This window comes from Erpetoichthys calabaricus, chromosome 5 (genome assembly GCF_900747795.2).
Source record: "Erpetoichthys calabaricus chromosome 5, fErpCal1.3, whole genome shotgun sequence".
Lineage (NCBI taxonomy): Eukaryota > Metazoa > Chordata > Cladistia > Polypteriformes > Polypteridae > Erpetoichthys > Erpetoichthys calabaricus.
Window position 1 is genome coordinate 169545248 of NC_041398.2, and position 26096 is coordinate 169571343.

Sequence of the window (26096 nt, forward strand, 5' to 3'; positions counted from 1 at the left end):
AATATTATTGCCAGTTTTAGTTAGAATCTATTACATTTTCCCTATAAGACAATTTTCTATGTGAACTGGAAACAGCAGTTTTGTTCTATTACAATACTTCAGTATGGTAACAGATAAATTTACTCGTTGCATACAATATATTAAAACACAGCAAAGGCAAACTGCTTGACTTGTTTGAGATCAGCGATAACCTTAACTTGTAACTTTATGGACTTAATTCTAATCTAATGCTCCACTACATATGAAAAGACGATTACACATTAACATTTTTTACTAAAATCATTTATACTACAAGTAAATATAATACTTACATTAACCAATCCAAAGTAATGTTCATTGATTGGAAACTGCTCAGGACCAATGTCTTTTACAAGAGCAGAGGCATTACTGCCCTGAAAAAGAAAAAAAGTAGTAATTCTAAGTTTTTAAACAACTGTCAAAGGTATGACCATTCTCTTATGCATACAGAGACTGAATTATTGGGAAAAACGGAAGGGATTATGGCTAAATCTGAAGTATCAGTTTCCTCTGTAGCCCAGAAATTCTTCACCGTGAAGAACTGTAATCCTGTCCTGTCTAAGCAACATTCCAGCCTTTTAAAATATTCTCCTCTCGCTGACCATTTTTCTTTTGACTCAAAGAAGAATCACAACACTCATTTCACCACACAGTGCAACAACTGCTGCAAGTAGTGCACCTGCACACTGTAACAAAGACCTGAAGATAAATAAGGGGTTTTTCTCACCAAGGACACCAAAACACCAATGCATTTTAATATGAATTTGATATAATGGCAGCATTTAACAAAAAAATAAATAAAAACACATAACAAATGTAGTAAAGAAACAGTAATTCATTAATTATGTTAATGGCATGTTCATTTTCAATCAAACTGCACTAATCATAACTTTAATAAATAAGTTATGTTTATTATGAAGTATAGACTTACTCTGTAACAATATACAAAAAGGAATAGCAAGAAGTGAAATGGATTAAATTAAAAGTAAGCTTTTATTCTTCATGCTGCAGAGCTACAAATAGTGTAGGATAAGTTCAGCATTTTTTATGTCAGTTCACCAAAATACATCAAAATGACAGAATAATTGCCATACATATGTAATATTTGTTTACTATTGATAAAAGTTAATGCATAATGTTCTAATACTAACATACATAGCAAATATATTTTGCTTGATACAAAAGCCAAACTAACATACATTAATATAAACAAATCTATAATGTGCCCTGGTTTTGAGCGCTTAAAGAATGGAACTTCAAAGCAGAACCCACATATAGAAATGTCTAATAAAACTGGTTACCTCTGTGTTATACAATTAGTCCTCACATTTTAAAGCCATTGAGAAGCTAACTCACTAAGCAATCTTTATAAACAGTACATATTACAAAATAGCAAGATTTGTGAAATTTCACAACCTGTTGTAAGCATTTCCTCTTTGACCTTGTTGCTCCAATAAAATTATGTACCCACCAAGATATTAGCATATATTCTCAGTATTCCCTCACACTTTGCCTCAATTAAGATGACAGATGTAAAATTTGAAAGACTCAATCACACTCTCAATTTAAAACTTGTATGTATGGATGGATTTCACCAATTTTGAAAAATAGGGACCAAAGGCAATCAGAGGAGCATGTTTTATGTCATTTAACCCATTTATGCCTAAGGTTGAAATTTTTGAGTTTGTGCATGAAATTCACATATGTTGCGTAGAAAAATATAAGGAACAAGAATTTGAAGAGAAAATTTTTTTATTACATTCCATTGTTGGGTTATGTGGCGTTCCAAAATTGGAACACTAGACAAATCCACTTCTTACATTATACATAACATATAAAATTATGTTTCTTATCTCAGGAGATGGTAAATACCTGCTATTCAGTGTGATATCCAGCAGAGCATTTGACATGTAAGGCAACATCACATTTTTCACATCGAAATGTGGTGTTCTTATGACACAGAGCACATTGTGTTTGCTTTCCCTGTTTGACTATCACATGATTCAGGCCATCATAACGTGAATCAATGTTGCGCTTCCGAGAAGGTCTTCCTGTTCAGCCAGGGTCTGCAGGATGACCGTGGGTCTCCAAATAATGGCATGCGATACGTCGGCGAAACTCCAGAAAATCCTTTGGCTTCTTATCATATGTTTTATGCAGTTGCCATGCATTTTGTAAGGCCAATTCGAAACAGAACAACAGAGGACTTGAATACCATTTCTTTCCACGGATTGAATACTTATCAATGTTTTCATCAGCTCTGTCTACGCCTCCCATGAAATGGTTATAGACTTTGATCAATGTTTGGCTGCTGGACTTGGATCTTCTTTTTCAGTTTCTGGGATTACCGATTGACAAGACACAGGGGATCAATACCAGCACCAGATGAGGCAACAGTGACAACACTGTTATCATGCCATCTGCATACAATATTGCTTTTGCCATCAATTAGATAATCGAATGTGCCTCTTTCTTTTTTCTTTAGCACTACATCTGATTCCAATGGTGCTTTGTCAATGCGATCCTTTCTCACTCTACCTGTTGCCTGATGTCTCATTGAACTGAGCTTATCCAGAAGTGCAATGCTGGTGAAAAAGTTATCAAATACAAAATGGTATTGTCCAGGGTGTGCCTGTACAAGTGCCTCACTAAACTGCAGGACAAGTGATGCACCGACACCATATTCCTCATGTTTATTATCTGGGTTTTTACCCTGATATGGCTGAAACCAGCAAATGTAGCCCAGACGAGTGGCACCACACCAAAACTTGAAGCCAAACCGAATGTGCTTTCCGCAAATAAATTGTTTGCAACCATGACCACCAAAATAAGGAACCATGGATTCATCAAAGCTGAAATATGCTTCATTTGGAACAAATTTCATGCATCTATCATTGAGTTTGTTTATGAGAGGTCGCAACTTGGAAAACTTGTCCATTGGATCCAAATTGGCATTGTCAGCAACATGCAAATTAGAAAATATGGTTTCAAAGCGATCACGTCTCATGGCAGCACTAACGAGTACATTATGCATTATCTGTGCATTATGAGCTGCATTTTCTGAGAGATCTTCAACTGTAAAGGGAAAAATATATTATTAGTCCTACTGGTAGGGGTTTTGCCTGGTGCTCCAAAAATGGAACACGCAAAATGTGAAGTCCATAACCAATACAACAATGATAACTTCGGTAGTTTCTTTTTACAGCACGATAACATAACCAGTAGAGAAGTAATAGAAAAAAAAAATGTTAGTATATGACGTAGTGCAGCAAAGTTTTATCTACCTGTTTTTGGATGGTTCTTCAAAAATGTGAGAAAATTCACATCACTTCTTGAGGAGATCCCAGCACACCAATATCTGCAGCACACTGACTAACTCTGTGCACGACATGATAAGGTGTACCCTCAGGAAGCAGACGTGCGTGAAAAGTCGGAGCCCGGCAATGGCCTTGAGCAGTAGGATATTAATAACTCCAACGTGACTGTCAGTCCAATAATGGAACACAAGGCATAAATGGGTGGTTCCCAAACTTTTTGGCCTTGAGACCCATTCTTATGTATTTTTATTCAGTGATGGCCATTTAGTAGTAGTGATTTTAATGTCAATAAGCCAACGTATTTAGTGAATGGCACATATTAACAAAGTAAATACATATTCAGCATTTAAAAACAGTGCACGTGATAAGTGAAGTATGCAGAGTACTCCTTACAGAAATTACCTGACACAGGGGTATTTAATATTAAAGTACATTTGTCTTTTTAATGGGAAACCTGGGCTTGTCTGGTTTTCACAGGTTTGTCACATTCAAGGGCAAGTGACAACAGTGCAGTGAGGAATTTTTTTTTTTTTTTTTTGCTGACTGACTCATCTAGAATTTCAGTGCACATATCAATTGCACAAGAGAAGAAGAGCTGTCTTGTAATTGTGTGAGCCTTATTTATTCTGTTCACAAGAATTACTAATGAAACCTTTGAAAACCCACATTTTAGGCAATTTTGGACCTATTTTGTGCAAGAAATTACACCTTTATGATAAATAGGAGTTTTCAACAAAAATGCTCAGAAGGACTTGAAGTTGTGCTTGACACATCAGCTAACCCCAGGGGTTTACGCCCTAATGGGAAACAATGGGTCAAAATTACTCTGTTTCACAAAACGTTAGAAAAACTAGTGATTGGTAATATATAGGCATTTGGAGTGTCATTTTATGTTATTTCGAGGTTATGGATAACAAATACAATAGTATTTTTGATATTTTATTTTTTACCAGTGGTCCTAGCACTCTACGAGCCACTCCCAGAAGGTAAAGAATGACTAATTTCAAACATAAGCTTGTGGGTATGATTTGAAGGTCAGCAATTATGAATATGATGTAATTTTTGATTTCTGATCCTTTACTAGGGATCTAGATCTATATGATTCTCATTCAGAGGGTGAAAAATGACAAATTTCTATTGCAATCTAGAATATTTACTTACACTTTATAAACATTTAAATTGAAGTACACATTTTAACATTTTAAATATTTGATGCAACTATTCTTGTTTATCATTTACTTCTACCTCATAAAATAAATCATTACATTTCTTATATTCATCCCAAATTAGGGCAGCTAACACTGAAGTGCTAAATAGTCCGAATTAATGTGCAACAAGATATAGCACATGGAGTGCCTGCTGGCTTATTGTATAAGCTTGCTTGAATGTTTTATGTGAAGTCTCACAATTTTCATTTTTTTGTTTAAAAAAAACTCTAGTAATTTACTGTATAATAATAAGAATAATGTAGGTAGCATGCTTGGTTTCTACCATTCTTAATAGTTTAGAAGGCTTCATGCTTTTGTTTGCTAATATCTCACTGCAGATAATGCACAATGGCCACTGTCCACCACATTTTACAGTTAAAGTTTGGGTAAAGGTACCATAACTGCCCCTCCCTCCCCCCAATCCCCCCCCCCCCCCCCCACCCCAATGACTGAGAAAACACATTTAAATAATGTTTGGCATTCTTAAAAATTTTTTCTCCAAATACTTAGCTTGTCTTGTTTATTTTAACAAGACGGGGGTTGTGCTAAAGAAAGAGTACTGATTGCACATTAAAACTGTTAGCACTTAATGAATTTTCAAATACTTTATCACTGCTGTTTTAACTTAAACAATTTCCACTCGTATGTAGCCAAAAAAACAGACTCTCAGAAAAAAATTGTATCAGTTGAGTAATACAAAGAATCTAGAGAATATAAAATACATATGCTAATAAAAATACATTTTTTTATCCATGCACACTTTTTTTCATGCAAGAGTACAATTTACGGCAACTTTAAGACAACTAAGTAGTTAATGTAAGTAAGTATGCATGAATGTTGTTAATTTAAGAAATTGAGATCTTTAAAAATATATTTAACATACAGTGATCCCTCGCTATATCGCGCTTCGCCTTTCGCGGCTTCACTCCATCGCGGATTTTATATGTAAGCATATTTAAATATATATCGCGGATTTTTCGCTGCTTCGCGGGTTTCTGCGGACAATGGGTCTTTTAATTTCTGGCACATGCTTCCTCAGTTGGTTTGCCCAGTTGATTTCATACAAGGGACGCTATTGGCAGATGGCTGAGAAGCTACCCAACTTACTTTCTCTCTCTCTCTGTTGCGCTGACGTAGGGGGGTGTGAGCAGGGGGACTGTGTGCAGCTGCTTCCTGAAGGACATGCTGCACAGTGCTTCGCATACTTAAAAGCTCAAAGGGCACGTATTGATTTTTGACTTTGTTTTTCTGTGGCTCTCTCTCTGTCTCTTCCTGCTCCTGACAGAGGGAGTGTGAGCTGCCGCCTTCAACAGCTTTGTATCAGCGGTGCTTCGCATACTTAAAAGCCAAAAAGCCCTATTGATTTTTTTTTTGACTGCTTGCTTTGCACTCCTTTGAAAAGGAAGATATGTTTGCATTCTTTTAATTGTGAGACAGAACTGTCATCTCTGTCTTGTCATGGAGCACAGTTTAAACTTTTGAAAAAGAGACAAATGTTTGTTTGCAGTGTTTGAATAACGTTCCTGTCTCTCTACAACCTCCTGCGTTTCTGCGCAAATCTGTGACCCAAGCATGACATTCTAAAAATAACCATATAAACATATGGTTTCTACTTCGCGGATTTTCCTATTTCGCGGGTGGCTCTGGAACGCAACCCCCGCGATGGAGGAGGGATTACTGTATTCTTATCTTAGGAGGCACAGTAGAGCACGCTGCTTAGCGCTGCCACTTTACAAATCCATGCACTACGTTCAAATCCAGCATATGAGACTGTCTGTGTAGAGTTTGCATATTCTCACTGTGTCTCCCTGCCTTTTTTTGGGTACTCCACATTCTTCACCTCAGTTGGCACTGTTTAGCATTGGCCACCTGTAACGGTTGTCTGGAATATGTGTGTGTCCCTGTAATTTTGTACCTTTTCCCATTCCTGTTTTTAGTGGAATGCCTTAATAGGTAAGGCCGGCCCATTGTACAGAGGGAGGGAAGCACCTGGCTTGGAGGGCCAACAGACTGTACAGGGAGGAGCTATCAGTATGTAAATGGGTTGCGGGAAAAAAAGAAAAGGAAAAGCACAGAGCCAGGAGTGAGGTGAACGCCATCACAGAAAAAGGCAAGAGGGAAAGGATTGATACCCCATGGATAACGTCAGGTGAACCCGGGTTCATTTCCAGACAAATTATTTTTACTTTCAAGTGAAAGGTATTCGGGAGAGGACATGACGGGCCAGCACAAGGAACAGTTAATCTGTAAGTATCCCGGAATAGGAGGTATGGTCGGCGCCTCATTTCCCACTGCAGACTGAGCTCAACAATTCCGTACAGATAATATTTAAAGGACTATAAATCCATTGTTTTTTTTTTTTGTTTTGTTTCTCTTGCTCAAATCTCTATTAGTAATGTATGTTTTTAAGTGTTTTGTGTCGTGATTTGTGTGGGGAGGGGAAGCGCTGCAGCGCAATATTATGTATATAAGGTTTTCTGTTACAGTGAGCGTGTGTATTGTCTTACAATAATCATTTTTTACTTGACCCTGCTTTCACTGGTGTGTCTCTATACTTGAAGTGGTGTAGTTGGAAAGTAGTGTTGGTCACTTGCGCCCTGGATTTTTTTTTTTTCCTTTGCTGTCTCTCAAGGAGGGCAGCACGTATTATAATCGTGCCGGAACTGACAGGGGTACACACCTATCGACTCAGTTGAGCTTGACTATTCAGTTTCTCTACAAAAATATGAGATTATTAGATTTTTTTCTGGGCCACCACTACAAAATACATGGGATAAGTAACATTTTTAAAAATATATATTTTTTGTGGAGTATTCCTCTAAACTCAATTCAATTTTTATTGTGACCTATTACTAAACTTAATTTGTAGTCATTCTCTCCACAGTAAAATATAAATTTTGTGACAGGTGCCACACAATTTAGCTGCAGCAAACATAGATGAACATTACTATGTCGTACGCATACAGTAGTATAGAGGAAATATAGGAATCATGAAAAAATTTGACATCAAGATTTTGATGACTCTTGACGTTTTAGACCTTCCTGAAAATACCATTTTTGAAATTATGTCAGTCTGTGTGTCACCTGCTTTATATCAAAAATAAGGAATCCTATCGACTTTTGGGCCACTTCCGGCAACCGGAATTGGTACTTTAACTGAATACTTTCGCAAATCTTCAATTAAACTATGGTTATAATTACAGATAGAAGACTCAAATTTTGTATAGATATTTATAATGATAAAAAGCAAACAGATATGAAATTTGAGAAAAATTACTCAACCGGAAGTGGTATTTTATTTAACCATCTGAATTTTTTGTATCATGGAAATATAAATGTGTACATGATATTAAAAGCTGTATTCAATATAATGCATTTTCTTTCAAATAAATTTCATTTTAGTTTATACATCATCAGTTTAACAATAATTGAACATGCCATTGAAATATAAAGATGTAACGGGAACAATAAGCTGCTACGTCCCAATCGTGTTCCTGGCAATGCATTTAAATTTTATGAGTTTTTTTTCCACCATCATTATCATAATTAAATGTAGAAAAATGCAGTTTTACTTATATATTTGTTGAAATAAATTGCTATAACACTAACACTTTTTCTATGTTTTTAGGTGAGTATAACTCTTTTACTTTGCGCGTAATCTAGGTAATGCATTTGTAATCATGAAAAAATTCCACCACCTTTTTCGACCTCCCTAAGTGCGAAAATATAATTTTAATATAAAGTTTGATCATAAATAGAGATAAATGATTGTGAATCAATATTATGAATTAGTTATGATGAAAAACAAAGACATATGATATTTGAGAAATATTGTGCAACTAGAAGTGGTTCTGATGACCTTTTCCTTTATCTCAGTATACGAGAAAGTCGAGGGGAGCACACTCAAAATTTTTTTTTTTTTTTTTCTTTTTTCAAACTTATAACTAATGTTAGTCTTACAGTTGGTTTTAAGTTTGAGGTTCTTAATGAATATTATCACTGCTCCAAGGTACATAACCACTCAACATCATTGTATCCAAATGCACTTTGGAGGAACGGCTTAATCATGTTTACGTTTTAGTTATAAAAAGATAACCAGTTATTTTTTTTTGTATATAACATTTTAAAATACAGAATTATAACTACTTTAACATGGTTTAGTGTTTAGCACTGCTTCCTCACATCTACAGCCAACAGCATTTATTACTACTTCGTCCTCACAGGTGGCGCAGTGGTAGTGCTGCTGCTTTGCAGTAAGGAGACTGTGGGTTCGCTTCCCGGTTCCTCCCTGTGTGGATAGCGCTTTGAGTACTGAGAAAAGCACTATATAAATGTAATGAACTATTATTATTAGGATTACTTTCTTAGTATTTTCGATTTCTCCTCATATATGAAGTCCCATCAACCCCCTCATTCACTGGTCAAGAGTCTGTTTTTTATTGAAAGCTTTGTCCCATTTGAACCTGCTTCATTTTCATGTGCTACTCCAATTTTCCAGAAATATTTGGCTAAAATTGTCCAAAATGGAAAGTGTCCTTCTGGTGTCCCGATTTGCTTAAATGTAAAAGCACAATTAATGTAAATGTCTTAAAAACAGCAGAGAGACTGACACATCTGCTTGAATATGTATTATTCCAATGAATAGTCATAATTTGTTTTTCCACTTTTCTACCACCTTTAAATTTTACAATTATTTTACATACCGATCTGGAGGTAATGACTTCAGACTTGAAAGATGGATTTAAAACCTTTCTATTTACAGAAATTCTTATAGCTTCCATCTCTTACCTCCCTTTTTTACCAAACAGAAAAACATCTAAAACTGGAAATACTTGATTGTAACTAGTAACTTATACCCATCAGTGCCATGAATTAAAGCTTCATGAAACAAAATGGACTTGTTGCTAGATACATCTAGGTTTTCCAGTACCAGCAGTAGCCAGTTCCATTCCCAACAGCCTAGTTACTGATCATTACTTGCCATTTTTCAATGTATTGCCACCAGAATCTGGTTATCTCAAGCACCCCATTCTTTCTAATTACACCCTCTTTTTTCCCCATCATCTGTTGCCTCTCCTCATCACTGATGTATTTTGTGTTTTGACTTCATACAAGTTAAGGTCAATGAGACTAAACAATGCATCAAAAAAGGGTTAGCCTGATCTTTAGAACCACTACAAATAACTTGTTACTTCAACTTCAATTAAGTTAGCTTCAAGCAACCACACCCCTGAGGAAAAGAAACCATGCAATGACTACAGCAGTGATTAGGAAGCCAGAACTTCTTGTAATTGTACAGTCTTGACTCATAAAATTAAAATTAAATCTATCTGTAAAAACACTTTGAACAATCTTGTATTAATGTGTATACATTCCATTACAAGACAAGAACATTCCTTACTTCAAAGTGATCAAATTAATTAAGATTTAAGGCTGTTGAACATCTGGACTAGTGCCCTATTGGCAGGACTTTTAAGTGGGTTAAGTTAGTTGGGAAAAAAAATCCAAAACTTTAGTGATTTGGTACTGGCCAAAAAACACAAACACTGAACAATATACACTTAAATGTCAATAAGGCATATGGTTAAGCACTGGATAATTTCCACCTTTCAAATTCTGACTGAGAAACCCCACTTGGAAATACATAAGAGAAGATGATGCTCATGACTAAGAGTTTGTCTTTACTAAAAATAAACAAATAGAGAAAGACAAACAACAGTAATTGATGCTTTAAGCAACAGCAATCACAATATGATCAAGTCTTTGATAATATATTAATACACATCAAATAAAACCTATAGTACTATGCAAAATGTCTTCGATCACCTAAGAAAATTATTTTTAAATCTACTTCTGGGCAATTACGTTTTTATTTGGTATTGCAAATATACCACATTAGAACAAACAGACACAATAAAAGGTAACAAAATATGTGTTTTATGTGGCCTCTCTTAGGCCGGAGTTATACTTCACGCAAGGCGACGCATGCTGCAGCGGACGCTCCTGTGAAGTGTTTATACTTGCTTGCATACTTCACGTAAATCTGGAGGAATCCGCCAGGTGGCAGTGCGAGATATCACGGTGAGAACACGTTCTGCTTCTCTTGTGTTGTGAATTGCCTAGAACACCCATTAAATTCCGATAACACCTTACCGCAATATCTCTGAAAAGGATGTTTATTGATTAAATCCAGGGATGTGTCCATTCCAGCAAGCATTGGGCATGAGTGAGAAACAATCCCTGGACGATGCCTCGGCTCTTCGCAAGGTGAATACAAGCACACACATACACTAGCGTCATTTTAGCTGCATCAAATCCCCAAACCTGCATATCTTTGGAAGGAAACTAGAGCACACTGAGGAAACCCAGCACAAAAACGTGTAAACTCTAGGCAGGGAATATCAGCAACTTGACTCCCTGCAAGACAGCAGCGCTAACGCTCCGCCACTGTGTCACCCCATGTGTGTAATTATAATAATAATAATAATAATAATTCTTTGCATTTATATAGTGCTTTTCTCACTACTCAAAGCGCTCAGCAATTGCAGGTTAAGGGCCTTGCTGAAAGGCCTAACAGAGCAGAGTCCCTTTTGGCATTTATGGGATTCGAACCGGCAACCTTCCGATTGCCAGTGCATATCCCTAGCCTCAGAGCCACCACTTCGTCCTATTAACAGTATTCATTATTTAAACGAAATTACCGATTTATCTGTAAAATGTAATATACATACTTTAATGCTTTTCATCATGAAAGTGATATCAAGTATAAATCTAAGGATTCTAAATGTGCAGAGAGTTGGAATATCATACATTTAATGTGCTCAGTGTGGCGATCTATTGCTGGCAATTTGCTGCTGTCAGGAGCAGAGGAAGCCCTAGAAAAAAAGATGGCACCGTATGTGAGAATTTTAAAACGTATCATTTATCAAATATCGAAGCGCGCACACCAATCTCGTAGGATCCGCAAAGCAGCTTTCTGTCACATGTAGATAGTAAACAGAGACTCTGACGTCACATTCCAACTTTTAGCACACTGCGCCCCCCGACTTTTTGCTGGTACTGCAACTCGCGCACGAGTCACGTTAATTTCTGAGGACCTGCACAGAGGACACATCAAATGAACGCTCAGAACACGTGGCGGCCATGATGCGGGCGCATACGCGTTCTGAGCGTGAAGTATAAATCCGGCCTTAGAATGCTTTGGTTTTGACTGCTCTTTGTTCTTGTCTCTGGCCAAAATGATTCACACGACTTTAAGCTCTGAAGTGGCCCATTTACTATTGTTGGTCTTCTATCTGCAGTCTCCTGTTCCAAGTAATGTTCATTGGGTTTGCAGTGTGTTTGGAGTGGTCATCATGCTAAAAGATGACATTCTGCCAATAAGTTATGATGAATCAGAATCTGTTTATATTGTATTTCTCAGCAGACATCATTCTTTCATTTTTTTTGCCAGATTCTCTATTCTGTTCATTAAAATGCACTCCTAAAACATGACAGAAACGCCATGATGCTTCACAAGAAGACGCACACAGATATCAATATAGTCAGTCATCTCCTACACTTTTTCTGACATAATGGCTTCTTTGTGAACCAAAAACTCAAAATATTGCATTCTATAAGACTTTCTGCCACTGGCTGTTACACATGTTTTATGGTTTTTCTATACTGCATTCTCTTCTGCTAGTTTCTTTTTTGTAAGCAGGGTTTCCTGGCAGTAACATACTCTGCAATATTACTTCTTTTAAAACTTCTTTGCATAGTTGAAATTATGTACTTTAGTTCCAGATGGTTTTGGAAGACCTGTGTTGTTCAAGCTATTTTATATCATGCCAATATGTTTCCAGAAAATAAGAAATTCTTGTTATTATAATTGTAATATTTACTTTGTATTTATTCTAATATTCTATAGTGTTTTCATAAGCAAATAAACCCTAACTACTCAGATAATTACAGTGCATCCAGAAAGTATTCACAGCGCATCACTTTTTCCACATTTTGTTATGTTACAGCCTTATTCCAAAATGGATTAAATTCATTTTTTCCCTCAGAATTCTACACACAACACCCCATAATGACAACGTGAAAAAAGTTTACTTGAGATTTTTGCAAATTTATTAAAAAATAAAAAAAAATTGAGAATGCACATGTACATAAGTATTCACAGTCTTTGCCATGAAGCTCAAAATTGAGCTCAGGTGCATCCTGTTTCCCCTGATCATCTTTGAGATGTTTCTGCAGCTTAATTGGAGTCTACCTGTGGTAAATTCAGTTGATTGGACATGATTTGGAAAGGCACACACCTGTCTATATAAAGTCCCACAGTTGACAGTTCATGTCAGAGCACAAACCAAGCATGAAGTCAAAGGAATTGTCTGTAGACTTCCGAGACAGGACTGTCTCGAGGCACAAATCTGGGGAAGGTTACAGAAAAATTTCTGCTGCTTTGAAGGTCCCAATGAGCACAGTGGCCTCCATCATCCATAAGTGGAAGAAGTTCGAAACCACCAGGACTCTTCCTAGAGCTGGTCGGCCGGCCATCTAAACTAAGCAATCGGCGGAGATGGGCCTTAGTCAGGGAGATGACCAAGAACCTGATGGTCACTCTGTCAGAGCTCCAGAGGTCCTCTGTGGAGAGAGGAGAACCTTCCAGAAGGACAACCATCTCTGCAGCAATCCACCAATCAGGCCTGTATGGTAGAGTGACCAGATGGAAGCCACTCCTTAGTAAAAGGCACATGGCAGCCCGCCTGGAGTTTGCCAAAAGGCACCTGAAGGACTCTCAGACCATGAGAAAGAAAATTCTCTGGTCTGATGAGACAAAGATTGAACTCTTTGGTGTGAATGCCAGGCGTCACGTTTGGAGGAAACCAGGCACCGCTCATCACCAGGACAATACCATCCCTGCAGGGAAGCATGGTGGTGGCAGCATCATGCTGTGGGGATGTTTTTCAGCAGCAGGGACTAGGAGATTAGTCAGGATAAAGGGAAAGATGACTGCAGCAATGTACAGAGACATCCTGGATGAAAACCTGCTCCTGACAACAGATTGGGGCGACGGTTCATCTTTCATCAGGACAACGACCCTAAGCACACAGTCAAGATATCAAAGGAGTGGCTTCAGGACAACTCTGTGAATGTCCTTGATTGGTCCAGCCAGAGCCCAGACTTGAATCCGATCGAACATCTCTGGAGAGATCTTAAAATGGCTGTGCACCGACGCTTTCCATCCAACCTGATGGAGCTTGAGAGGTGCTGCAAAGAGGAATGGGCAAAACTGGCCAAGGATAGGTGTGCCAAGCTTGTGGCATCATATTCAGAAAGACTTGAGGCTGTAATTGCTGCCATAGGTGCACCGACAAAGTATTGAGCAAAGGCTGTGAATACTTACAGTGGTGTGAAAAACTATTTGCCCCCTTCCTGATTTCTTATTCTTTTGCATGTTTGTCACACAAAATGTTTCTGATCATCAAACACATTTAACCATTAGTCAAATATAACACAAGTAAACACAAAATGCAGTTTTTAAATGATGGTGTTTATTATTTAGGGAGAAAAAAAATCCAAACCTACATGGCCCTGTGTGAAAAAGTAATTGCCCCCTTGTTTAAAAATAACCTAACTGTGGTGTATCACACCTGAGTTCAATTTCCGTAGCCACCCCCAGGCCTGATTACTGCCACACCTGTTTCAATCAAGAAATCACTTAAATAGGAGCTGTCTGACACAGAGAAGTAGACCAAAAGCACCTCAAAAGCTAGACATCATGCCAAGATCCAAAGAAATTCAGGAACAAATGAGAACAGAAGTAATTGAGATCTATCAGTCTGGTAAAGGTTATAAAGCCATTTCTAAAGCTTTGGGACTCCAGCGAACCACAGTGAGAGCCATTATCCACAAATGGCAAAAACATGGAACAGTGGTGAACCTTCCCAGGAGTGGCCGGCCGACCAAAATTACCCCAAGAGCGCAGAGACGACTCATCCGAGAGGTCACAAAAGACCCCAGGACAACGTATAAAGAACTGCAGGCCTCACTTGCCTCAATTAAGGTCAGTGTTCACGACTCCACCATAAGAAAGAGACTGGGCAAAAACGGCCTGCATGGCAGATTTCCAAGACGCAAACCACTGTTAAGCAAAAAGAACATTAGGGCTCGTCTCAATTTTGCTAAGAAACATCTCAATGATTGCCAAGACTTTTGGGAAAATACCTTGTGGACTGATGAGTCAAAAGTTGAACTTTTTGGAAGGCAAATGTCCCGTTACATCTGGCGTAAAAGGAACACAGCATTTCAGAAAAAGAACATCATACCAACAGTAAAATATGGTGGTGGTAGTGTGATGGTCTGGGGTTGTTTTGCTGCTTCAGGACCTGGAAGGCTTGCTGTGATAGATGGAACCATGAATTCTACTGTCTACAAAAAAATCCTGAAGGAGAATGTCCGGCCATCTGTTCGTCAACTCAAGCTGAAGCGATCTTGGGTGCTGCAACAGGACAATGACCCAAAACACACCAGCAAATCCACCTCTGAATGGCTGAAGAAAAACAAAATGAAGACTTTGGAGTGGCCTAGTCAAAGTCCTGACCTGAATCCAATTGAGATGCTATGGCATGACCTTAAAAAGGCGGTTCATGCTAGAAAACCCTCAAATAAAGCTGAATTACAACAATTTTGCAAATATGAGTGGGCCAAAATTCCTCCAGAGCGCTGTAAAAGACTCATTGCAAGTTATCGCAAACGCTTGATTGCAGTTATTGCTGCTAAGGGTGGCCCAACCAGTTATTAGGTTCAGGGGGCAATTACTTTTTCACACAGGGCCATGTAGGTTTGGATTTTTTTTTCTCCCTAAATAATAAAAACCACCATTTACAAACTGCATTTTGTGTTTACTTGTGTTATATTTGACTAATGGTGAAATGTGTTTGATGATCAGAAACATTTTGTGTGACAAACATGCAAAAGAATAAGAAATCAGGAAGGGGGCAAATAGTTTTTCACACCACTGTATGTACATGTGATTTCTCAGTTTTTTATTTTTAATAAATTTCCAAAAACCTCAAGGAATTCTGAGGAAAAAAATGAATTTAATCCATTTTGGAATAAGGCTGTAACATAACAAAATGTGGAAAAAGTGATGTGCTGTGAATACTTTCCGGATGCACTGTACAATAATTTTCTTGAATTGCCCAAGACCTTTTACTAAGTATGACAAAAATTTTAGATCCTATCACTAAAAAGAAACAAGCAGCGCCTGTAAGGCACTATATAAAAGAGAGACAGATTAAATCAGAAAACTTTGCACTTTTAGGCTCATTACTCAATTAATATACATTGCTTGTGCAAAACATACTCATATCCAAGTTGTGCTACACGTAATTAGTTTCCATGAGACAAGCACTAAAATACTAAATCCTACCTAAAGCAGAAAGTGCTTTTTTCCCAGAGCCACAATTTTGACTGTCTGAAGGATTGACGTATTTCAGTGAGTAAAGATTCAGTTGTATTTTTAGTAGAAGAAATGCTACATTAACACAAAGTTTACATACAGTATGCTAGTGTGAACAGGAAAAAGACAAACCTTTTAAGCTGCACTTTACCATCTATCCATATACCCTACAAAAGCCTCCTCACGCATATGAAAAGACAGCGCCAGCAACTGCCTATCAAGATGTCCTTCAGCCGCGCACCCAGATACCCACTGCCTACTCCTAGTACTCCTTCAGCGGAAGAAGACAACGACGCACCTGCTGAAGATACTGCACCACCAGAAGACTCTCCTACTGAGGTCGTGCCTTCATAGGTTAGTGGTTGTGTGTAAGAACTGTGTGTGTGTGTGTATAATTAAATGTACAGTACAATAATCTACTATATAAAAGCGGTCGGGATTGTCCTTCCGTCCCGTGCGTGCAAAGCTTAGCGGTATTCCGCTTATCACAGACTTACTACTTGCGGTACAAAGCGACACGATGTGAGCAGAGTTCTGGTGCTCCCATCGTTCCCCTGCTTTTGCGCGCGATGCGCTGGAAAAATAGACAAAATTATGTCTCTGGAAATAATTAATGTTGATGGAGTACAAATGCCTCACCGCGTAGTAAATATCAGGGGAGATGGTGCTTGCTTATTCTCATCTATAGCTTATTTAGTGCATGAAACTCCGTCTTTAGCGGTACAGATTCGGGCTGACATTAAACGACTTTGGACAGGCACTCGAGGGGATAAAAAAAACTTAGGTTTTCGGGAGATGTTATGAATGGGCACTTTGATGTTCTCATTCCCTACACTTACATGCCTGATGTACACATGGAGCGCACACAAATTGAGGATAAAAGTCGGTCGCCTTAAAAGGCAGGTGAGCCTAGTAATAATATGATATTTGTAACGTCTAATATGTCTTATTTTCTCTTATTTTGTCTAATATACTGGGTAATAAGAGTGTAATGGTGACTAAAGGGTGTTATTTCATGTCTAGAGGGCTCTAATAATGTTAAAAAACGTATTTAGAAGGTCGTAAACAGGTTTTCTATACTCTAACTGCGAAAATATTCAATTTATAAATAATAGAGTCTGGAACGGATTAACCGTGATAAACGAGGGTTCACTGTACTTTGGACTAGCAGTAGGTCTTTTTTTAATTCTGAAATTTACCACATTGTCCTACACTGTTAAAAATTTGCTTATGAACAGCATTTTGGGTTTCTTTAAAAATAAGCAATTTAAAAATTACATTTATAAATATACAAGCAACAAATATAAAATTATTTAAGTTATCAACATAAGTCCATGTTACAATGACATCATACTTCAAAAAGAGTCAAAAGGCAACTTGAAACAGGGAAACAAACTTAACAGACAGGGCCACAGCTTCCAGTTACGCATGCATCTGCCAACGTACTATATGTAAATGATGTACTATTGCAACTGTTGGAATGAAAGAAATGTTGCATCATATTAGTGTGTTTCAACATACAGTCCAACAGATGGTATTGTAGAAAATGCTACACTCACTTCTACAGTTTGAGTGCATTCTAGTTTCCTCAAGTGTTACAGAAAAGAAATAGCTTAATGTGAAACATAAAATTTGCAAGTACTGTCAAATTAAAATCATGTACGTTGTACTTCAGAAAACTATGACTGTCTCTGAAACTCCAGCCTATAGGAGTTATTGAAGGTTGATTTATACTTAATTCAGAATTCACAAACTAATGCAAAAGAAAGTACAAAAGCATTAAATTGCAGCTCAAATAATGTGTCATATGCAGTCTATGGCAGATGATTTGTTTACTACTGTGCTAATTGTCCAAAATCCTCTTCAACCTGAGCTGCAACAAAGCTCTGCAAAGAAAAAGAAAAGAAGGCTAATGTCCTTAAAGTATGAAAAGTGGTTTCATCCTATGATTAAGGAACTTCTATTTGTATTTACAAATGAACATTGTTCAATTCATATTGCTTGTACATGAAACTTTAATAATGGAATGGGATTTATGTCTTTGCTGTGGTATCAAATGGTATCAAATATAGTACATTTTCAGTGGTACTGAATACAAAAATTCTGGTATCATTACATCGGGAGTGCAGCTGGATGATAAATTAGACTGGACTGCCAATACTGATGCTCTGTGTAAGAAAGGACAGAGCCGGTTATACTTCCTTAGAAGGCTGGCGTCCTTCAACAATAAGATGCTGCAGATGTTCTATCAGACAGTTGTGGCGAGCGCCCTCTTCTACGCGGTGGTGTGCTGGGGAGGCAGCATTAAGAAGAAAGACGCCTCACACCTGGACAAACTGGTGAGGAAGGCAGGCTCTATTGTTGGCATGGAGCTAGACAGTTTGACATCTGTGGCAGACGACGGGCGCTCAGCAGGCTCCTATCAATTATTGAAAATCCACTGCATCCACTAAACAGTGTCATCTCTAGACAGAGGAGCAGCTTCAGCGACAGACTGCTGTCACTGTCCTGCTCCACTGACAGACTGAGGAGATCGTTCCGCCCCCAAACTATGCGACTTTTCAATTCCACCCAGGGGGTAAACGTTAACATTATATAAAGTTATTGTCTGTTTTTACCTGCATTATTATCAATCTTTAATTTAATATTGTTTTTTGTATCAGTAAGGTGCTGCTGGAGTATGTGAATTTCCCCTTAGGATTAATAAAGTATCTATCTATCCCTACCAGGAACTGTACAGTACTGTGAAATAATAAAAAAAATTAGAAAACCAGATACTGAACAACAGCTGTAAAAATCTTAAATTGTACTTATGAACCCAAATGCCTCTCTCCAATACAAATGCATGCCACAAAAACTTTTAAAAATTGTTTTGCTACCTGAAGGCAAGAATAGCTCTGATTCTCTCAAATTACCACTGAAAAAAAGTTGAGAACTTGTAACAATTAATACTCATACTGCTTATATGCAAACAATGTCAGTAATTTCAGAAAAGCTTGAAGTATCCAAAACTGAAACCAAAAAATAAAAGTAAAAAAAAAAAAAAATCATACAGCACAATGGATGAGCCCAGGGTATACTATAACTGTATTCAAACAAGGCCCAAATAAACATCTGTGACTTTGAAAAGAAACAAAAACTTTCGTGATTACTAAAAAAGTATTTATAATGTATGACAAATGTTTAATAAGTAAATGAGTAATAAAACAAAAATCATCTACTGACATACATAAAGTGTGATAATGAATAAATGGATATAAATTTAAATTAGCAGTGTATGTGTGTTCATTTATTTGTTCAGTCATTTGATCACTAACTTGCAGCATGCTCTTCTTATCATAAATCCAACAATATATTTTTCCAAGAAGCATTACAACTAATTAAGACTTTAAGACTAGTTTACTGTACAAGACAGCCCTCATCTGCATATTAAAAAAAACTGATAATGCATTTCATAAATTCAGTCTTTAGCTGAAATCCCATCTGCTCTTTGTTTTATGTTTTGACTTATAATTATATTATTATTACATCTTGCCTGAAGAAGGGGCCCGAATTGCCTCGAAAGCATATTGTAATCTTTTTAGTTAGCCAATAAAAGGTGTCATTTTGCTTACTTCTCACTATAGACCTATAAGTCAGTTAGTATTCTTGCGATTTAAATCAAAGCAAAAGATGTGACCATTATTTTAGCATAGAATAATTTTGTTAGAAATGTGCTCAAGCCTGCTGATATTTTTTTTTAATAAGTACAACAATAAACTAACAGATATGGCACATCTCACCACCTACAGAAAAGATGTAAAACGTGCTCACATTTACAATACAAGTCGTGTAGTTTATACCACACTGCTGACAAGAACATCGCATAAAGGAATAATTTTCCTACAAATCATCTAATGTGGTCTACCTAATTCTGTGCGTGAAATGTCCCAACACTACACTTTATATGGGAGAAACTGGACAAACACTCCACCAAAAGATGTATTTACAGATGTTCCACATTAAGCGTGTCTACAGAGATGTTCCTGTAGGAGCTTACTTCAGCAGCGATGGACACTGTGAAAAGGACTTTAAAGTCACAGTGCTTATGGGCAACTTAAAGACATAGAAAAGAATGGGAAGTTAAACTGATGCTAACATTTAACAAATGACAACATGGTTTAAATAGAGACAAGATCCACATTGTATGGAAAACTCATCAAAAATTTCAAATGACTCTGCTGGAGAGTTATCTTATCAAAAGATATTAGCTATACATTGTTATCCTCTCCTGCTAAATGAATCTGGGACTGGAGAGGTCTGTTAATTTTTTACATTGGAGATGTAAGACCCACTTAAAGGTTTTCCAGTGCTTTCTATGTCCCAGTGTCTATTTAAACACAGGGAATTCCAGTTTCTGTATTATATCTTGCCTGAAAAATGGTCCTTAGCTGCATCAAAAGCTTGCATATTGTAATTAGCTCAGTTAGCCAATAAAAGGTGTAAATTTACTTGACTTCTCATTGCATCCATAATGGATAACACCATACAACATTCTGCTACTTCAATAACAACATAAATCATTTTGAAACAGTGTTGATAAATCTTCCTCAATTTCTTATTCACTTTTTTGTGTTTTGCAATGACATATATGACATCGATGCTGTCTTCATCAAGTGATTTCTCTTAATTATGAAATTGGACTTTGGAATGAATGTGTCATTTCCAATAATGGACCAAGTGTCAGACATGTGCTGTATTTTAATAATAATTCATTACATTTATATAGCACTTTTCTCAGTACTCAAAGCGCTATCCACACAGGGAGGAACTGGGAAGCGAACCCACAATCTTCCACAGTCTCCTTACTGCAAAGCAGCAGCACTACCACTGCGCCACCTGTGAGGACAATAGAGTTCCTTTAAAAGAGTTAGTGATCTAGTAGCCCAGCACATTTTCTTATTAACTGTAAACTTTTTTTCTATCAAATGGGATAACTATTGCTCAATGAAAATCTCAAAAGATGTACTTTTTAATGGTATAGTCAAATTGAACTGTTGCATATGTCTAGGTGTCTTTTCAAATACAAAGTTCACCTCAAACTGCATTTTTGACTACTACAGGTTGAGTAACTATAAACCAAAATTCCAAAATCCAAAATGGGATTCCCCCATGAAGCTTACAGCACCAAAAATAAACTACATACAATCGATGATCCGGAAGGGCGGAATTTGGGGGGAGTGGAGTGGAAAGGGAGGGTACCCGTGAACGATCAATTGCTACTAACCAACGAAATAGAGTCGACGAGCTTTGTCACCGCTGAAGTAACAGGTTACATTTGTTCAAAAGTACCACATGGCTCCATTAAAATTGCACGACTTGTGCATTAACGGAAAGTCGCTGCTTACCAACAAAAGCAGCTTAATTCTTAATCTCTTCCGTTAGTGCAGTAAAGTGTTCAGATTGCATTAGGAGAGTCAGACAATGCTGCAAATTACCTTTTTATGTTGGCAAAAACATATTGGCTTTCATTTATGTACACCCACATCAAACGAAAACTGGATGTAGTTCCTTGTCAGTTAGTTAATGACTTCCAGCATAGAAGGCATGATGGAATGAAGCTTGTTTGAGATATTACTGAGCTGTCGATCGGCTCACTGAGAAGAAACAACAGCTGATATAAACTGTTGAACACTCAGTTTTTCAGTACAAATACACAGCATTGGTCCCCTTTAAACGGAACTAAAACAAAGTCCATAACTAAAACAAAGTCCATACATCTTATCCATCATTTTTGAGGTTTAGTCAATGTAATGTCAATGTACTTTACAAAAACAGCTTGGTGATGTGAATTATTATACGTGGAAGTCATCATTTAACTGGTTTGGCTGCATTTCTCTACTTAATCAAGGGTGTTCCCAAGAGATCTCATTATATATATATGCAAATATTTCAAAATCCAGAATACTTCTGAGCCCAGGTATTTTGGATTATGGAAGCTCAACCGGAACTGAATAAAAAAAAAAAAATGATAAAAAAAAAAAAATGAAGGGCATGGTGTAACAAGTCAGTTTTTTTACACTGAAATACATATGCATGGGTACTACTAATATTTAAAAAAATGGCTTATTACACGGTCTCCTTTGTAAGATAACTCCAAATTATTCAAGTTTTTTTTTCTTTTTAAATATATTTGTGAGCCTCAAAATAGACATGGGGGGTGGTAATTTAATTCAGAAGACAGTACTGTATACCTGCTTTAAAAAAATGTGTTGTTGTTCAAAAGGGAATAGAGCTAAAGTCAGGGTGGCCAACTCTGACCCTGGAGAGCCGCAGTGGTTTTTGTTTCAGCCAAGTTGCTTAATTAGAAGCCAATCCTCACCAATAACAGATCTTATTTAACTTCACGGCTTGTTAATGTTTTAACTCTATCATGTCACTCCTTTCTTAAATCATAGATGTTTTCTCCTTTCTAATGATATATGTATCATCCAAATGATTTGAAGCCTAAAACAGATGAGTAATTTTCTTTCCTTGCTTTCTCTTCAGTTTCCTTCTGAGTACTTAATTAAACCAAAACGTGAATGATGAATATACACAGGGGGGAATGGAGACACGTTAGTTGTGGAACTGCTGGTTCTTTTGTCAAATGCATCTTACTGCTAATAAGGAGCAGTTAAAACAATGACTACAGCTGTTTAAAACTAAAATAAGCAATTAAGGGTTCAAAATCTTAACAGCGAGACAACTAAAATGAAGCAGAAAAATGTCACTTGAGCAATATGTGCTTCATCTTCAATGAATAATTTCTCATGGAGCAAATGGATTGAAACAAAAACCTGAAGCCACTGCAGCCCTCCAGGACCAACATTGCTCAGCCGTGATTTAATGGGTCCAAGTCTTAAATAGCAAATAACTTTAATGAAGTTAATTAGTAACAAAAACTAGTCACTAATTAATGGTTAGAATGAAAACCTGTAGCCACTGTGGCTCTCCAGGATCAGAATTGGCCACCCCTGGCTAAGTTGCTCTGAACGAACAAAAGCATGCCCTGAAACGTCACACTATTTTCTGCACTACCATGGCAAACATTCCCAAACCTGCTTAACACAGTTCCGTGTCACAGGTGGCCAGAGCTTACCCCAGCCAACACTGTGTGTCAGGACAGGGCAAAAAATGTTTATTTCAATGGTACTTTTGTGTTCAGCACTTTGTTTCCGTTTGTAATATAGCAAGCTGTATCTGAAGTGCACTTTATAAAAACTTCATTGAATTGAATTATAAAGCTGATTATGTTAACATACAGTAACTCTGATGCTCACTCTCCTGCATTATCTACTCTTACTGTCAGTTAACTGCCCTATTCCCCCTGGGGACAAGTAAAGTTCTATCTATCGTTTTATCTATGTATTCACCCCCCAGATTTATACTCTGACATGATTCCAAAATATTTAAAATTTGCCCCAGAGTCACAATTTCTCAATAAGTAGGCTGTTTCACTTCACTTCCTGGTGAGGGTTGCAGCTAGATAAACCAGGCCATCTTAGCTATACTAATAAAAGGCAAAGCCCTCACTCACTCACTCACTAATTCTCCAACTTCCCGTGTAGGTGGAAGGCTGAAATTTGGCAGGCTCATTCCTTACAGCTTACTTACAAAAGTTAGGCAGGTTTCATTTCGAAATTCTACGCGTAATGGTCATAACTGGAACCTCTTTATTGTCCAAAGACTATAATGGAGGAGGCAGAGTCGCGTATCGCGTCATCACGCCTCCTACATAATCACGTGAACTGAAAACAAGGAGGAGCCCCAAAGAACGCTTAAGAAAACATTCTCTGTCAACCCCCGCACTCCCCCCGCCCTTCCGCACATCACGGCATTTTCGTTAATGAAGTGAGGTAATACTCCAGCTCCACCTTCTTCACAAGTTCGTTCACCAATTTGTCAATTATATTTGACAGTAAGAATTTACAGTACAACTCAAACGCGGGAATGAAGGTAAATGACGTTAATTGTTGAGTGTCTTTTAATACTGTGTAAGCATACATATTAACACATGTGCAATTAAACGTGTGCATTTACGGGGTGATTTCTCAGGCTTAAAAGCTCGCCTTTTATTAAAAAGGTAAATGCAAACTGTTTTCATTCTGAAGGGCACAAACCACGTTGGATTTCAGCCGTTAAACGCGCAAAAATGTCAGTACACCAGATAAATAAGCGCAACATATTATCAGTTGTATTGTATGCTTACAATACATATAGAAATGTGTTAATCGTTAACTAATAGTATGGGATGGTGTTTTTCGACTCAGCTACAGATGCTGATATAGACCAGAACTGCTTTGGAAAAATATGAACGCCTTGGGGCCGATCTGGAAGAAGGTAGCGCAGCTCCTTGATTTAAACGATTCCATGTCTTGGTGGGTTTGCGTAGCTTATTGTCAATATATTTACACCTGTTTTTAAGACTTATTGACTGAAACGGGCTTTCACGAAAAAAGTTAGGGCTTTGCTACAGGATACACCCTCCACAAGTTAAGGAAGTAAAAATAAAGGTGTATATTTCAGTTTTATTTAAACCTTTTAAGTTCGTATGCATAGCCCCATTTGGCTGTTTTAGTTGTTTTTTTTTTTTCTTTCTTCAGTAATATTTAATCTCCTTAAAGAAAAACAACATATGCATTTTACTTTTTTTGTATCTCTTTAGTAATATTTTAGTGTAAGAGGATAACCAGTATTTAAACCTTTTATGTTACTTTATAAAGTTATTTTACACAATGTTGAAAAATTAATAAGAAAGCTACATATTTTGGCAGCTGCTGCTTTAATTTTCAATGAAATGAAAAAAGCTCTCCAAGAGAAAACCTCAATGAAGAAGAAACAGTTTGCACTATCTAAAAAGGAGAAACCCTCATTTATAAAGGTTTGCTGCAGATGACTTAACTGAAAATAAACGAAGAGTTCCTATGTGTATAATACATATTTATCTATTTGACTTATGCCTTTATTCCAGCAACTTGCAACATCTGAGTTACAATTTGTTACATTACTTTTGTTTTTTGCAGCACAGGCAGGTGAAGTGACTTCCTCAGGGTCACACAGTGGTGTCAGTACCAGGATTTGAACTGACAAGCTCCGGGTTTGCTGAAATATTACTGAAGAAAGAAAAAAAACGAAAACGGGCAAATGGGGCTATGCATACAAATGTCCATCCATCCATTATCCATCCCGCTATATCCTAAATACAGGAGCCAATCCCTGCCAACACAGGGCACAAGGCAGGAAACAAACCCCGGGCAAGGTGCCAGCCCACCGCAGGGCGCACACACCCACACACACCAGGGACAATTTAGAATCGCCAATGCACCTAACCTGCATGTCTTTGGACTGTGGGAGGAAACCGGAGTACCTGGAGGAAACCCAGACAGACACGGGGAGAACATTCAAACTCCACGCAGGGAAGCGAACCTGGGTCTCCTAACTGGCACCTTTCACTGCGCCACCATGCCGCCCGCATACAAATTTAAAAGGTTTAAATAAAACAGAAATATATACTATTATTTTTACTTCCTTAACTTGTGGAGGGTGTATCCTGTAGCAAAGCCCTAACTTTTTTCATGAAAGCCCCTTTCAGTCAATAAGCCTTAAAAACAGGTGTAAAGCTAAACTTGCAGCACCGCTATTCAATTACACTTGTCTAACGCCTCTCCTAAGGGGAGATACTGTGGGATCTGGGCATCAGTCAAAGCACCAATCACAGGCCCGATTAGAAAGCGGGAAGCTGTGATTTGTTGTCTCCCTCCCATGTAACAATCACAGCCCGTGTTACAACGCACTATGTATGTATGTGTATATGTATATGTGTGTGTGTATGTATGTATGTGTATATATGTATATATATATATATACTGTATGTATATATATGTGGATGTGTATATGTGTGTATATATACATATATATATATACATATATATATATGTATATATGTATATGTAGATATGTATATATGTATATGTATATATATGTTTACATAACCTCTTTAACACACTACTTCTCCGCTGCAAAGCGCGGGTATTTTGCTAGTCCTGAATAAGTGTTTTTACCTCTTCCCAAAAAAATTCCCAGATG

The 26096-nt window shown here is 37.4% G+C and overlaps 1 protein-coding gene across 2 annotated transcripts in view; it reads right to left on the reverse strand.

The window, feature by feature from the left end:
- The window catches only part of usp46 (ubiquitin specific peptidase 46), a 98341-nt gene that overhangs the window by 66627 nt on the left and 5618 nt on the right, over positions 1–26096 (reverse strand). For both annotated transcript variants that reach the window (XM_051927657.1, XM_028802217.2), the window contains exon 2: positions 312–392. In XM_051927657.1, coding sequence (XP_051783617.1) covers positions 312–392 — 81 coding nt within the window. The remainder of the gene's footprint in view (positions 1–311; positions 393–26096) is intronic.